This window comes from Sus scrofa, chromosome 1, assembly GCF_000003025.6.
Source record: "Sus scrofa isolate TJ Tabasco breed Duroc chromosome 1, Sscrofa11.1, whole genome shotgun sequence".
Taxonomy (NCBI): domain Eukaryota; kingdom Metazoa; phylum Chordata; class Mammalia; order Artiodactyla; family Suidae; genus Sus; species Sus scrofa.
The window spans coordinates 257033875-257051181 of NC_010443.5; the positions used below are offsets into that span (position 1 = coordinate 257033875).

General features: G+C 41.7%; 1 protein-coding gene across 9 annotated transcripts in view; it reads right to left on the reverse strand.

Moving 5' to 3' along the window:
- Nucleotides 1–17307, reverse strand: part of ASTN2 (astrotactin 2) — a 915211-nt gene that overhangs the window by 208409 nt on the left and 689495 nt on the right. The window contains exon 1 of one of the 9 annotated variants that reach the window (XM_021074522.1): nt 16405–17282. The exons of 6 other annotated variants lie outside the window; for them this stretch is intronic. Coding sequence is in view for 1 of the 3 variants with exons in the window: in XM_021074513.1 (XP_020930172.1) it covers nt 15561–15585 (25 nt within the window). In the remaining 2 variants the exon portion in view is untranslated. 2 more of the 9 variants (XM_021074513.1, XM_021074516.1) reach the window with 2 other exon arrangements.

Here is a 17307-nt window from a genome sequence, read left to right on the forward strand (position 1 = left end):
CCAGTTCCTCGGAAAGGCCTTCCCTGCACTCCTCTGCCACCAACCTCTCTTAGGGGTTCATACTCAAGATCCTCACAGCATCCTGTTCTATCTAACACCTGCCAATGTCTCCAGACTGTGAGATCCAGGAGGGCAAAGACAGTTGTTCACTTTGCTGATTCCCACATTCACTTTCCATGTGACCTGGAGCACAGCAGGCTTCCAGTGATACTTTAATAATCTATGTGCACATATATTTATATACCCTGGTCACTGTGCTATCTTATCAAAGCACTGATGGGTCTAAGGGCCAAGATGTGTGAATTTCAGGACTGACAATTAGGTGATGGCTTGCAATCAAGTGGCAAGCTCTTCCCAAAGTGGAATTAGCCGTCTCGATTGAAAGGTGACCAGATGAATAGCTGATCAATTTGCCAGTTGTTCTGACCTCCTCTAGGTTTTCACACAGGCCCTTGCCATTGAGAGGATGGGAGAGTTCAGTTAAAACAGGCTGTCTTTAACAGGCCAAGGATAAAGAGCATTTTTGAAGAGACTTATCCTCTGTTCACATTTCCCATCCCTCTGAACAATGCTTCCAAAATAGGATCATGTCTGGTTTCAAGCCCAATTCAGTTCCAATGACACTACAACCCATTCATTTGAGAACCTGCCAACTGAACTCTCTTTTTTCTCCTCCCAAATTCCTGCTGGGTATTATTTTGTTGCCACCAGAAGAAAAAAAAAAAAAAAAAAAAAAAGCCTCAGTTGAAGTGACAACTCCTTGTTGGGAGGGCAGCCAGGGCTTTTCGGCAGGAGGTGATGGCACCGCTTGCCCTCATCCAGAAAACAAAACAAAGGCATCAGACTAAGGGCTTCTGGGAGAGCCAAAGCTGCGTGAATGTTTGTTCAATATTCGGCAACAGCACAGGGCGCTGCCTCCGGAGTCAGACAGGCTTGCTTTGGCAATAGGTTTGCACTTGAAGCATTTAAAAGCTCCACAGGGACCAGAGGGGCTCAAATTAGAAACGTTAAGGGTGGGGGAAAGAGGGTGAGACTTTTATATCATAAAGAATGGCCTTTATTACAGCAATGGCCTCCCAGGAATTGCTGAAATGGGATCATTTCTTAGGCGGAGTTACTGTCTCCTGTTGGAGGAAAGCAATTGCTCTGAAGCCTGACTCAAGGACCCACACAAATATCCTTAACAAAGGGAAAGCTGAAATGCCATAGGCAAGGACTGTGCTCCTGTGCTGTGCAATCTGAACTTCTCAGCCTAACAGTCAAAACCCAGCTTGCTCAGTGTGCCCTTTATAAATAAGAGTACCAACCAGAAAGGGTCCTTGTGGGCATTAAATAAGTGCCTGGCAAAAGGGAAGCACTCAATTGATAATAGTTGTTATTGTTGTGATTGCTGTGGTGGTTTTAATTATCGCTGTGCTATTGCTGTAACAAGATATTAGGAGTTTCTGTCGTAACGAACCTGACTAGTATCCATGAGCATGAGGGTTCCATCCCTGGCATCACTTAGTGGGTTAAGGATCCAGCTTTGCCATGAGCTGTGGTGTAGGTTGCAGACCCAGCCCCTCAGATCCTGCATTGCTGTGGCCATGGTATAGGCCAGCAGCTACAGCTCTGATTTGCCCCTTAACCTGGAAACTTCCATATGCCACAGGTGCAGCCCTAAAATAATAATAATAATAATAATAAAGACAAAAAAGCCCCCCAAACACCTGAAATTTCTATCAAGACACCATTACAGACTACCAGTGACATTCCAAAGCCAGGCCCCTCTCTGTAGAATTTACAAAGGAGATGACTCCCAACTAGTTTCCTAACTCTAGAAACCTCAGCCAGTACAAGGAAGTAAAATGAGGTCAGAGAGCAGACAGGAAGGATTTAGGGGGGATTTGCTTTGGAGACAGCAATTACCTAATGGGTTAGAGTCCCCAACACCCCAGGTAAGACATGCATAGAACACTTCCTTCTCATCCCAAGTTTTGTGAAAAAAGGCCTCAAGAGAACCTCTTGGAGAAATTGCTACGGGTTCTCGGCAACAGGGGAGATAGCGGGTTAGGGTCTTACTCCACCTGCAAAAGATTTAGTGGCCCGTGGCAGCAGAACAGAAGGGGCTGCGTAGGGATTAGCCCCAAATCCCAGAGGTTGCCAGTGTGAACAATGCTTGAGCACTTCCCCTGGACCAGATGAAGGTCACTTAAGAGAAAGAGCTGGCTGGGATCTGTTTTGAGTCCTTCCCAGAAGGAACTATAACAGAGGTAGAGGGGTTTCTACAGTGAGGGGCTGTCTATGGGCAGCCAGAAAAACAGAAGGTTAAGGGGATCAGAAACAGACAGCCAAAGAGACACTGCATCGTGCTGGGTCTTGGGAGAGGCCCCTAGCCATGGGGGTGATGAAGCACCCCTGAAAAAGCCCCCAAGAGACCACACAGGGCAGATGCAAGGGTGCCAGGTAAGGATGCCCTTCTTAATCCTTACCACTCCTCCCTCTGCTGTGACAGTGGAGGGAGAAAATGAAAAGCCAGGTAGAGAAATAGAACACAGGCCAATCTTGCCCGCACCTCCTAACGCCTCCATTGGGGAGGGCAAGAAGATCGGACTTGTCCAGTTTAGAGATTTGATTAAAATCTTGGACTAGACATCCTAATTCCTGATATGAAACTGTGCTATCAACTTAAAATGTCTCCAACACTGTCTGGTCCATAAAAGTGATATTAGATTAGATCTGGCTTGCTAAGATTTGCATCTAGGAGCAAATCTAGGAAGATTGTCCCAGTGCATATGTTAAAAGGAACATGGGAGCCACATTACACTTTAAACATATAGTTTATATTCATAAACTGTATTTTGATCATTCTCAGTTTACACTATCAACTGAGCCATTTACATCATCATCATTATGGTGCTTATCCCATTTTAAATTTTAGTTAAATTAATATCTGTCTCCCCAGCTAAACGGTGGGCTTCATAAGAGTAAAGACGATGGCCGGTTTTCATGACTATTTGCATCCCCAGCACAGAGTTTAATGTCTGACGTAGTAGAGACAGTCCACAGGTAAATATCTGAATGTGTAATCTGACCCTTTTCCCCTTTAATCCCTTCTATTCCTTTAACACTTATGAGACTTTAAATCTACTATCTTAATTTTATCACCATAGCCCCAAAGGCAGATAGTTTTTTTTGTTTGTTTTGTTTTTTACTTTTTAGGGCCACACCTGTGACATATGGAAGTTGTTCCCAGCCTAAGGGTCAAATTGGAGCTGCAGCTGTCAGCCTACAGCACAGCCACAGGAACACAAGATCAAGCCACATCTGCGACCTACACCACAGCACATGGCAATGCCGGATCCTTAACCCACTGAGCAGGGCCAGGGATCAAACCTGTGTCCTCATGGATGCTAGCTGGGTTTGTAACCACTGAACCACAATGGAACTCCAAAGGCAGATAGTCTTAACCTTACTTTATTAATGGACAAATAATAAGTCAGAGAGGTAAAGGAATTTGCCCAAGACCACACAGCTAATAACTAGTATAGCTTTTTGTACCTGGCTCCACTGCTCTTTTGGTTGTCTGTATTTCTCCCCGAAAATGTTTCAACAGTAGTTCTCACTCTGCTCAAGACATTCCTGCTGCAAACCATCGTTTCTGTCACCTCCAGACAATAACCCTTGGCTTCCCCACCCCTTTCAATGGGCTAAGGGATATCATGGGGTAAAAGGCATTTTTAACATCAACTGGTCAGAAATTCCATCTAATGTTTCACTCACCACCAAAAGACCCTCCAACTGCCTTTTAGATACTTCTACTAACGCGGAACTCACTACCTTTTTAGGCTTCCAGTTCCATTATGGGACAGCTCTGTTGAACCTAGACCCACTTCCCATCTAAAAACTGCAATTCTCATCCTAAGCATAAGACCCAGACCAGAGCAATCTACTTCATGCTTTTTGGATACCCTTTCTGCAGTATCAAGCCTGCCTCCTACTTGGTGGTCATGCTAAAATTAATCAACTAACTGCAGTTCAGGTAGATGAACTCTGACCTCAGGAACGGTAGGGTATTCTTGAGTGGTTTCTGGATTAAGGTATATATGTCTGAGTACGTCTGTTTGCATGAGCGAGTGTGAGTGCGTGTGCTGTGACCATGTTTGAGGGATGGGAAGGGAAACAATGGAGATTCAAAAATAAGACAGGTCAACGAGACTGCCAAATCTGAGGACAAATAATCTCCTGTTCTAACCTAATTTCCAGCTTCTTCCCTAACTATATAAGTAATACTCCCAACTACAGAAGGGCAGCAATAGCACACAGCTATAGATTTGCTTGGGCTTAAATTCCCGCTCTTCCATTTCCAGCTGGGTGATCTTGGACAAGTCATTTAATCTCCCCAAGGCTCTATGTTTTCATCTGTAAAATGTCAGTAATCTTAATACCTATAAATCTTGGATTATTTGGAAGACAAATAAGAAACAAAAACCCAATTAAGAAGGTACAAAGTCCAGGGTGTCAAGAGCATTATCAGAGGTCATTTGCATCAGAGCTTGGCCTTCAACTCAGCATCATTCATTCTTGTGCATGTCTGAATCTATAAAGTTTCCCTTGTAACCTGCTAGTGCCTCAATCACACTGTCAGGATTCTCCTTAAATGACCTGCTTCCTACCTGGTGGAACACAGTAGACAAAGGTAGAATTGGAAGCTTAAGTGCAAAGCCATTAAGTCAGACTGCCTGATTCTAAACTCTGGGCAAGTCACCTCATGTCTCCAACATTAGTTTCCTCATCTGTAAACTAATTTGAGGAAACTAAGAATTGCTCAGAGCATCAAATGAGAGATGCAGTGCCTACAATTGCATATAGTCCTTGCTATCAACTGCAAAATAGAAACTGTTGCCCTCTTTTACAGATGAGGGAACTGAGGCTCAGAGCGACAGAGTATAACCCACAAGAGGTACTTGTTTGAAGAGAAAGCAAGTAACTATCCAAGGAAGGTCATATTTTCTGGGGGAAGGGGAGAGGGACCCCTGAATAACACCCAATTGCCCAGTGGTAGCTGAGTCTTTTTTTTTCCCGAATTAGAATTATTTTGATACATATTTTTTAAGTACAAAAATACCCATGCGGTTCTGCTATATTATTTGCCCTGAAGTTAAGTAAAGGGCAGAGTGCAGAATCCCAGTGCAGCTCAGTGGCCCTGAAGTGGGTCTTCCTGCAGACTGAGGCATGCTCAGCCCCCACCATCCCCTGACTTGTCTCTCTTTTGCTGTTCTTGAAGCAGCCAGCACTGAAGCCTATCATTTACACCTGCCTCCTGAGACAGGTGGGTTGTGGCCAGTTAGGGGAAACTGAACAAAAGGCCATGTGTTATCCTCTGCTGCCCTCTAGTGCCAATTTAGTATTATTGCTATGGGGGGGCGGAAATCTGCCCTGCTTTCAGGCTGAAGAGCTATCGCTGTGGGCAAAGCAACTTGCTCAGTGCTGAGGGCAGCAGGGAGGATGGTAAAGGCTTAGCTCTGGCAGAGGGAAGCCTAATGTAATGACCACAAGGATTCTGAACAAGCATTTACTTAGAAGGCGTATCAGTGCCAGTTTGGAGCAAGGCATTGGTGGTGTGAAATTATGAATAACGACTTGTTTCAATGCTAGCGGTACTCAGGTGTAGAGATTTGGTAGAGTGTGTCATCTAGGAAGGAAGAACTATAAGGAAAGGGGAGAGATTGGAGATAAGGCAGAGGGAAGAGATATCAGATGAGGCAGGATCTTTTAAGAAGAGACATCTCCCAGGTAGCACTGGAAAGGATGTGGTCTGAAGCATTAGTCAGATGTGGGTGTGAATTTCATCTTAAAACTATGCATTCAACCAGGGCTTCTGTGGACAGCCATACAAGTTGTGTATGGCACAGCAGCAACAAGGCACGGGGATGAGTGGGAACTGAATCCTGCCTCAACTCTGCTCACCATGCTTGTGCCCCGGGACTGAATCCGAGCAGAGAACATTTTCCTAACTCATGCCAAAGGGGACTTACAGGGTAGCTAAAGCCCTGGACATGACCATGGACAAGCTATTTCTTCTCTCGGGGCCTCTGCTTCTTTATGCATACAATAAAGCTAATGTTACCCACAATAAAATTTATTGCAAGAGTTTAAGCTCATGTATGCCTGTGCCTCCAGGATAGAAAGCCCAGAATTAAATCCACGCACCTACAGCCAACTAATCTATGACAAAGGAGGCAACAATATGTAATAGAGAAAAGACAGCCCTTTAAATAAGTGTTGCTGGGAAAACTGGGACAGCCACAGGTAAAGAATGAAATTAGAATGCTTCCTACCACCATACAAAAAAAAAAAACTAAAAATGGATTAAAGACATAAATATAAGACCAGATACTATAAAACTCTTAGAGGAAAACATAGGCCAAACACTCTCTGACATAAACCATAGCAGTATCTTCTCAGACCCACCTTCTAGAGTAATGACAATAAAAACAAAAATAAACAAATGGGACTTAATTAAACTTAAAAGTTTCTGCACAGTAAAGGAAATCCAAACAAAACAAAAAGATAACCAACAGAATGGGAGAAAATATTTGCAAATAAATTGACTGACAAGGGATTAATCACCCAAATTTATAAACACCTCCTGCAGCTCAATACCAAAAAAATGAACAACCCTATCAAAAAATGGGTAGAAGACCTAAACAGACAGTTCTCCAAAGAAGACATACAGATGGCCAAAAACACATGAAAAGATGTTCAACATCACTCATTAGTAGAGAAATGCAAATCAAAAACCACTATGAGGTACCACCTTACACCAGCCAGAATGGCCATCATCAAAAAGTCTACAAACAATAAATGCTGGAGAGGGTGTGGAGAAAAGGGAACCCTATTAGACTGTTGGTGGGAATGTAAATGGGTGCAACCACTGTGGAAAACAGTATGGAGGTCCCTCGGGAAACTGAAATAGAATTACCATTTGATTGAGCAATCCCACTCCTGGGCATCTATCCAGAGAAAACCCTGACTCAAAAAGATACATGCACTCCTATGTTCATTGCGAAGCTCTATGCAGTAGCCAAGACATGAAAACAACCTAAATGTCCATCGACAGAGGAATGGATAAAGAAGATGTGGCACATATACACAATGGAATATTACTCAGTCATTAAAAGGAAAGAAATAATGGCATTTGTAGCAACATGGATGGACCTAGAAATTATCATGCTAAGTGAAGTCAGTCAGACAGGGAGACACCAGCATCATATGCTATCACTTACATGTGGAATCTAAAAAAGGACACAATGAACTTCTTTGCAGAACAGATACTGACTCACAGACTTTGAAAAACTTATGGTTTCCAAAGGAGACAGGTTGCGGGGTAGGGGGATGGGCTGGGGGTTTGGGATGGAAATGCTATAAAATTGGGTTGTGATGATCATTGCACAACTATAAATGTAATAAAATTCATTTAAAAATGTGTGCCCGTGCCTCTCAAGAGATTTCAGTTCTTATTATTACTAGTTTTACTATAACAACCTGCTTTTATTTTTAAGATGTGGTGGGATAAGTGCTTGGAAAAGGGAGAGGGTAGAGATGAAATTCACATTTCCTGAACTTCTATTCTTTGCCAAACACAAGACACTGTAAATCTCACTGAAGCTTCACAATAGTGCTTTGGACTAGAGAGATTACAATTTTCACAACCATATTTTACAGTTGAGGGAACGAGGTTCTGAGAGGTGACAGACTGCAGCCAAAGGCCATTAGGCACTCAGGCTCTGACTTTAAAGCTTTTTTTCTGTCTGAAGTAGCATAGAAGCATCATTAATAGGAAGCCTGCCTTCTCCTCCCTGGGGTCCTATTCCTGCTCTTTCTTAAAAAACTCTGCTCAAAATTTATCCACTTGGGGAAGGATTCCAAAATTAGTTCCTCCTCAATGCCTTCCTCCTCCTTCCAGTAGCTTTTTAGGCTAGGGATCCAGGAGGAAATGCCCAGAAAGAATCATTCCTGGACAGGATTTAAGGAACAGGAGGCCTCTGAGTCGCTAATGGCCTGCTTTAGATGAAGACTCCCAGTTCATCTTGCTAGGACATGGCCTTAAGGCAGCAAAGCAGGCGAACAAGACACACTAGGCTACTCTGGGGCAGTGGGAGGCTGCCAGGTTCAAACATCAGGGAGGGTTAGGAGCTTTGCTGTGAAGAGTCATCAGAAGACAAACTGCCACCCTCTGGCCACTTTCCTGGGGGGCTTCAATCTTGTGGTCACACTTCCAAGTCTTCAAGTTTACTGAAATCCTAGCAACATTCAGATTACAAGATCACCTTTAAACATGTTGATGGACCCAACAATTCCATTTCTGGGTATATATTAAAAAAAAAAAAAAAAACTAACTGGAAAAGATACATGCACCTCAATGTTCGTAGCAGCATTAATTAAAACTGCCAAGACATGGAAACAACCTAACTGTCCATCAACAGATGAAGAGATAAAGATGATATATATGTGTGTGTGTATACACACACACATACACACACACTGGAATACTATTCAACCATAAAAAAGAAAGAAGTGTTGCCATTTGCAGTAACATGGGTGAATTTGGAGGGCATTATGCTAAGCGAAGTAAGTCCAAAAGAGAAAGACAAATACTGCATAATTGTCACTTAGATGTAGAACCTAAGAAATACAACAAACTAGTGAATGTAACAAAAAAAGACCCACAATAGATGTAGAGAACAAACTTGTGGTTACCAGTTGGGGGGGCAATATAAGTGGGGAGTGGGTAATTCAAACTGCTGGGCATAAAATAGGATCAAGGATGTATTGCACAAGCCAAGGAATAGGGCCAGTATTTAGTAATAACTGTAAATGGAAAGTGACCTTTAAAAATTTTATAATTTTTTTTTTTGGCTGTGCCTACAGCATGCAAAAGTTCTTGGGCCAGGGATCAAACCCATGCCACAGCAGCGACCCAAGACACAGCAGTATAACACCGGATCCTTAACCTGATAGGCCACGAGGGAACTCCAAAACTTGTATGATTTTTTTTTTAATTACAAAAAGGCTGATAGGCAATGTTTTCGGAGAACATTGCTCAAGGCAAGTTATTTCTCTCATTAGCTTTCTTCTTCCCTAGAGCTGTGCTGCTAGGGACAGGAAAAAGGACTAATAAGCCTACCCATCAAAAAATAAAATTAAATAAAGATAAAGGGCTGAGACCCATCAGGATTCTCTTTCTTATTGCTGAGGAAATTAGAAAAATTCATAATAGCTATGATCTTACAGGCCAGAGGTGCTATTCCCCTTGTGTATATCACCTCATTTGTTCTGTATAAACCATAATTGGCTTCACTATCGCTTTTTAAAGCTGAGGAAATGGAAGCTCACAGAGGCGAGATCAGGGAGACCTAGATTTCCAGTTGGACTTGTCTTACTTCTAACCACTTCCCCAGTGTCTTAAGCTGCCTGCACTCTCCTCTACTGCTGGAGATTCTGGTTACCGACTCGGGACCTCAAATATGCAATTTCTGTTACTTCTGCCCATTATATCATAGTGATAAGCAATATGACCATTAAATAATAGACAACGAATAGGGAGTTGGCTAAAAACCTATGTGCATCCACATAGTGGGGTCTATGTTCTCCAAAAGGAATTAGGACAATTTTTTTTTTAATGGCCACACCCACAGCATGTGGAAGTTCCCAGACCTGGGATTAAATCTGAGCCATAGCTGCAGCAGTGCTGGATCCTTTAACCCACTGCACCACAGCAGGAACTCTGAATTGGGACAATCTTTATATGTGATATGAAGTAATCACAATAGGTTTTATTAACTGGAAAAGACAAAGTACTTGACAATATTTTTAGTGCTTTCTTTTGTGTCAGAAAGAAAGGCAACTATAAAGATATACACATATAGATTGATAGATAAAATCACATTGTCTTTATATTATGTCTATATCAATAGATTGATATAACATATATTATACATATTATATCTATATTAGAGTTTTCTTTTCACTAAGAAACACTGAAACAATTAACCAAAACTAATAAAAATGGTTACCTACTGGGGGAATCAAGGAAATAGGGTCAAAGGTTTTAGTGAATCTTGCTTTGTAAGTTTTAGCTTTGGAACCACAATAAATTTCTAAACATTTTTTTTAATCAAAGAAGACAGACAAACACCATCTCTACAAGTCATATGCAAATTTTAAAAATATACATCAGCCATATCAAAGTGTTGGTATAACTACACAGAGAGAATTATTCTGAGAGGCTTTAAAATGACGTATTTTGCTTTTACATGCTTAGTGAGAAGTAGTCCAAAGAGGAAATGTTCTGCAAATAGATTTTAAAGTAGATTTAATGGATGTACTGCTAGCTGTAATATTGGTATTGCTACTTGGAAACTGTGATGGGTATATTGAGGGCTATAGCAAACAAGCCACTATATTACTATCATTAGGAACGAAGATTCTCAATATAAGAAACAGACAATTCAGGTATAAACTCAAAAGAAGTTGAGAAGACTTCTGCACCCTAAAATTTCTATTGGAAATCATATATGCTTATGATTCCTTTTTCTCATTTAAAAAATAAACATTGCAGAGCTCTGTCTACAGAAAAGGTCTGGAAAGAATGATAACCCAATGGCAATAAATACCCTTAATGCCCAGACTCTCATTTTTAAATACCATTTCCCATTAAAAGGAACAAAACATTCTTGGAAAAACTCCTTATTCCCAAGTCTGGGATAGGTCTGGTACAAGCTGAACCTGGGATAGCTTACTGTGCCAAAAACCAAGAGAGCTGCCAAAGACCAATGTGGTCATTTCAAAAGGACAGAGAAGCCAATTTAGAGGAGCTCACACTGGCCTAACATTAAACAAACTGGACAAAGTGGACAATGATTACAATGTGTGAAAACAGATCATTTAAATAAATTTCCTGTAACTCATGTTGTCCCTCAAGTCAAAACCAAATCAAAACCAAGGCCAAAACCCAAATCAAAAAAGAAATGAACAGGAGTTCCCGTCGTGGTGCAGTGGTTAATGAATCTGACTAGGAACCATGAGGTTTCGGGTTTGATCCCTGGCCTTGCTCACTGGGTTAAGGATCTGGTGTTGCTGTGAGCTGTGATGTAGGTCGCAGACGTGGCTCGGATCCAGTGTTGCTGTGGCTGTGGTGCAGGCCAGCGGCTACAGCTCCGATTAGGCCCCTAGCCTGGGAACATCCACATGCCGCAGGAAGCGGCCCAAGAAAAGGCAAAAAGACAAAACAAAACAAAAACGAAAAAAAAAAAAAAATGCACAAAACCTAATTGCTCACCACCAGGAATGGCTAAGAGACCAGCTCATTCTGAAAATTTTATAGGAATCAAAGATGTTATTATATGAACCAGATTTCAGGGTAACCACCATTTCCTTTATGGAACTCTTGCAGTTAATACAGGCAGGAGGAATGACAGAAAATTACCATTTTGCAATCTCTAATAAAATAATAGTTCTAGGAGTTCCCATTGTGTTGCAATAGGTTAAGAATCCGACTGCTATGGCTCAGGTTGCTGCAGAGGCATGGGTTCAATCCCCAGCCTGGTACAGTCGGTTAAAGAATCCATTGCTACAGCTGTGGCTCAGATTCAACCTCTGGCCCAGGAACTTCCATATGCTGCAGGTGCAGCCATTAAAAAAATTAAAAAAAAAAAAAAAAAAAAAGCTCTTGACAGCTATTATCAATGGATCCCAAAATCGTCAGGACAAAGGCTGATGGGAAATAGTCTAATGAATAGTTTGCACTTGTACCACCTGAACCTGCTAATCAAACCTAACATCCCTAAAAGCAGAAAACCAAACATTAAGTGCCTTTGATATGATGCCATAGAAAGTATATGGCACAGCCTGTATACTACAGCTGGTGCTTCTTAGACCTACAGATAGAATTCAATGGTCTATAACTTTTTATAGAAAAACAAAACACGTCTTTGTTTTCAGTATACTTTAAATGCAATTTAGCACTTTAAATTATGAATGCAGGCAACAAACTACAGTAACAGAGCACTTCCTAGGTCTCTGATACAATTGAATACACATATATTTATCTCATTACAAATAGTTCTAAACATTTACATTCAACACTACTTAAAAAGCATGATAGTTATTAGGCTCTTTACTAGATCTCGTCATTAATAAAGGAGAACATACACTGCTACATTACAAATGTGGTTCTTTTACACATTGGTCATTCTATCTTGATAGAATTCCGGTCCCTGTGCATACACATGTAAAACATCCTGAGAAGGAGGAGTACAGTCTTCATCATGCTACAAGAGTCCATGGGGGGTAAAAAAAAAAAAAAAAAAAAAAAAAAAAAAAAAAAAGTCAATGTTTTCAAGAAATAATGGCATGGGCAAGATTATAGGTGTAACTACTTCAGATTAAAGGGGACCTTGTATAACGTCGACATTCTGATCCTTATTTAAACATACCTATTATAAGGATATATTTTGAAGCAATTAAGGAAATTTGAATATGAACTGCTAGATGTGATAATGGTGTTGAAATTATGTTAAAAAAATAATTATCTGTTAGGGACACATACTGTGGTATTTACAAGAGGAATAATGGGCTATCTGGGGTTTGCTTTAAAAGACTCCAGCAACAAAAAAAGCAAATTGAGGGTGAAGGATAGCTGAAGCAAAATTGCCAACATAGTATTGACAATGTGTTTGCAGGGTGATGGGCCCAAAGGGATTCGTTAAGCCATTTTTTCTCCTCGTATGTGTACTTTTCTCAATAAAACACTGAAAAAAGTGGGATGCCGAAAAGATTACACAAAATCAGTAAAGGCAATTACTGCTGGGGAACAGAATGAGGAGTGATTTTTTTCACATCTACATTATGAATTGTTCTGATGTTTGCTTCTAAACGTATTTTCACGTGTATTATGTATAAAAAAATACAAATGCAATCCAGTTTTTCTACTTTTAGAATAAATTAGAACAATGCTTAGCAGTGACATGAAAATATGTGCGTGGAGGGGTGGGGTTGATGGGGAAAGGAGATTGTCTCTTAGCCTTCTGCCACCCAGTCTTAAAAGACACCAATGGATGGACAGGGTAATGGTAGCCATCATAAAGAGAAAGCTGGCTGATATCTGAAAGCTGGCCAGGCGATCTGAACTGGGCTTGACACGTGGGGCTGAGTAGAAATAAGGCCCATGGGGAAGCTTCCAGTAGCCCTCACTTAGCAGTGAGCCAGGTTGAGGTTGAGGACACGGCACAGGGAATGTCCTCTGAGCAAGCCTTCAATGCTACCAACTTTTATCGAGTACCTACTCAGTCAGTGTTTGATTAGTGATGATCTTTTGCAACCCTAGCAGGACCCTATGAGACCTTTCCAGAACAGACCCTCCCACCATGGTCTCCTGTCGGTAGGTAGAAAAACTGTAGACTCCTAGGCCTTCCCCAAGTTCCAAAGTGAAGATTTAATCAGAGAAGTGAGAAAATGCAGAAAGAAAAGAGTCAAGCCAGGCAAAATAATAACAGTTTAGCCTTTAAGCAAAGTCAAGGACCTTTAGTTCCTCAAGGGCTAGAGCTAATATTCTGAGCCACACCCTTTGAGCTGTTTGGCAGATATGGAAGCCCCTACCAGGTGGAAGAAGCTAACTGTATGCTGCCCACAAGGACATAAACCCAGACCAGTCAGAACCAAACTGATGATGTTGACTTCTAATTATCTCACCACCAACCAGTTAGAAGGTCCGTGAGCTGATCATGCACCCCACAAACCCCCTCCCTCACCCTGTCTTTAAGAAACCTTTTACTGAAAGTCACTGGGGAGTTCAGGTCTTTAGAGCACGAACTACCTGGAGTCCTCACTTAGAGCCCTGCCACAAACTTCCCTTCACTACACTGCTCTTTCTTTCACCACAACCCAGCGTCAGCAGATTGGCTTTACTGCCCTGCCTGTGGGCAAGCGGACCCAAACTTACCCAAACTTAACTCCATCACACTTTGACTATCCATACCAGTTCCAACCATTATCAATTGAGTCTGGCCAATGCACAGAAATGTGTAGGATATTAAAAGCAAGACTCAAAATCCTAAACCAGATGTTTCCATCAGCTCAAGGAAATACATCTAAAGAAAGCACAAACCCCCCTTGTATAAGACCATTTCTGCAGTCTTATTCAAGATGGTTAACTGTTCAAAGATAAGCATGACAAATTCTTATGTAGCCAGTTTGACAACGATAAGGGCCAAAAAAAAAAAAAAAAGATTTCAAACATATTTCCATATTAAGATAAAAACATATTAGGAAAAAACAAACAACAAACAAAAAACACACTTGTTGGAGACCCAGCATGTTCATATGTATGTACAATTAGATTAAAAGAGAACTTGGTAAATATTTACATAAATATAACCGATATAAAGGTTATATTAAGATGATGGATAAAACTGATTTTTTTTTTTTGGTCTTTTTAGGGCCGAACCCACGGCATACTTATGGAAGTTCCCAGGCTAGCGGATGAATACGTTGTAGCTGCCAGTCTAAGCCACAGCCATAGCCACATGGGATCCAAGCCGTATCTGTGACCTATGCCACAGCTCACGGCAATGCTAGATCCTTAACCCAATGAGAGAGACCAGGGATCAAACCCACATCCTCATGGATACCAGTCAGGTTTGTTATCAGTGAGCCACTATGGGAACTTCAAAATTGGTTCTTTTATTTTTTGTCTTTTTGCCTTTTCTATGGTCGCTCTTACAGCAAATGGAAGTTCCCAGGCTAGGGGTCCAATCGGAGCTGTAGCCGCCAGCCTATGCCACAGCCACAGCAACTCTGGATCTGAGCTGCATCTGCGACCTATACCACAGCTCATGGCAACGATGAGATTCTTAACCCACAGTTGGATTCTTAATCCACTGAGCAAGGCCAGGGATCGAACCCACAACCTCGTGGTTCCTAGTTGGATTTGTTAACCACTGAGCCACGACAGGAACTCCCAAAATTGGTTCTTTTAAAATGCTCTTTTATGCTGTACATTTAAATCAGATTCAAATACTTACTAGGTGCCATGTGTGTAGGCTAGACTGAGAAACACAGGGACTGAGTATGGCATAGAGAGATCAGAGTCAGAGTTTCAGCGGAAAGTCAACTAATGACAGACAAACAGACATATGTAAGTAGAATAAAAGACTGTGGGAGGGAGAAAAGAAAGGAGGGAGGAAGGGGGGAGAAGGAGAGCAGGGCGGTGAGTGAAAAGGATGGGCCTCTAAAATGGCCCATGATGATCTTACCTCCAGAGAGTCTACACTGCCTGCTATCTTGTCCACTTCAGTAACTTGTTTTTAATCAACACAATACAGCCACATTGAGGGATGTCACATCTGTGACTAGCTTACAGAAGACTGTGACCTTTCTCTTGCTGGTTTGGAGGAAATATGCTGTCCTGGAGAGACTGCTGTGGCGAGGAGCTGAAGGCAGTCTCCAACCAAAGCCAGCAAGGAAATGAAGCCCTCAAGCTGGCAACCTTTAAAGAACCAAAACCCGCCATCATCTACCTGAGTGATCTTGGAAACCAATCATTCCCCAACTTTCAGGTGAGCCCCCAGCCCTGGCCAATAACTTGATTGCAGCCTCATGAAAGACCACGAAGCAGAGGCTCTAAGTAAGCTGTACTCAGTGTTCCTGACTCACAGAACCTGTGAGATAAGAAATACATGTGCTTTTAAACCACAAAGTTTGCGGGTACATTGTTGTTCAGTGGTAGATAAGTCATATAGAGATATATCATTTTATATTATTCCATGAAAATTCTAGCAATTAAAAACCTCCAGACTCAGAAAAATTTGGTTAGGATATATTTGAGTTTTAACTCCTTCCACTGTCTACCCTATATTCCATAAACAAGACCTTTCTCTTTCTCCTCAGAATTCAGCTGCTAATATGGGAAGGAAAAGAGAACATTTTGTCAAAATAACAATAATAATGACAATAGCTAATGTTCACAGAGCATTTATTCAGGCAGTGCTCTAAAAACTTTAGCTCTATTAAATCATAACATTTACAACATACTATGAGGAAGATAACTATTATTATTCCCATTTTGCAGGGGTGGAAAGGGAAACACAGAAAGGCTAATGTAAAGTAAGTTGTCCAAGGTTATACAGCTTGTCAGGTGCAACAAGTTACCAAGCATTACCTCCAATCAACTTTTAGTATGTTCCCCAAAATAACCTTCCAGATGGATGAAACTGGGGTTCCAAACCCAGGTTTCTCTGATTCTGAAGCCCTCTACTACACACCGATGGACTTAATAATAATAATAAATGCAATACAATGACTGACGGTCCAACTACCTAGTTTTGGTTCCCAAACTTCTATATATCCTGGCTCCCACCTTACCTATTAGGAGCCATCCCTCAAGCCTTCTGAGAGGCTGTCTTCCAGGTGTAAGTCCTCACGTTTTATCCGCTGGATTGTTTTCAAGTCTCAATTTTTAGATTGCGTTTTTTTCTTTTCAGGTGACACTGGCACAGAGGATAATGCCATGTGAAGACAGAGACACACAGGGAGAAAACGACCACATGAAGCCATAGACAAATTGGAGTCATGCTACCCCAAACCAAGTGGCACTTGGGACCACCAGAAGCTAGAGAGGCATGTATCTGTTACCAAACTATCCTTGGGTCTAGCTTGCCCACAAGCAGCAGAGCCAATCTATTGACACCAGGTTGTGATGAAGGAAGGTGCCGTGTTTACTGCGGGGTGCAAAGCAAAGAGTCCAGGGCAGCTAGTGCTTAAAAGACCTGCGCTCCCCAAAGCTTCCAGGGAAAGGTTTTTGAAGACAAAGTGAGGGAGGAGGGTTGTGGGGTATGTGATCAGCTTATGGACCCTCTTCTGATTGGCTGGTGATGAGGTAATCAGGAGTCAACATCATCAACCTGGTTCCAACTGGCCTGGGGTCTATGTGCTTGTGGGCAGCACAGAGTTAACTCTTTCCATTTGGTGGGGGTTTCAGTATTTGGCAAACAGCTCAAAAGGTATGGTTCAAATATTAGCTATAGCCCGAGGAGGAAGCAAAAGTCCTTGACTCTGAGGGCTGAACTATTATCACTTTGTTTTACTTGACACTTTTCCTTCTGCCCTTTTTCGTGTCTCTGATTAAATTTACTCTTTGACTAAAGTTTTTCCACAGATAAAAGGCAGGTGGAGGCCATGGGGGTGAGGAGGGTCCTGTTCCAGGAAGGCCCCATAGGGTCCTGCTTGGTTACAGATCCTCCCTAGAAATTTCAAAGAAAGCCTTGC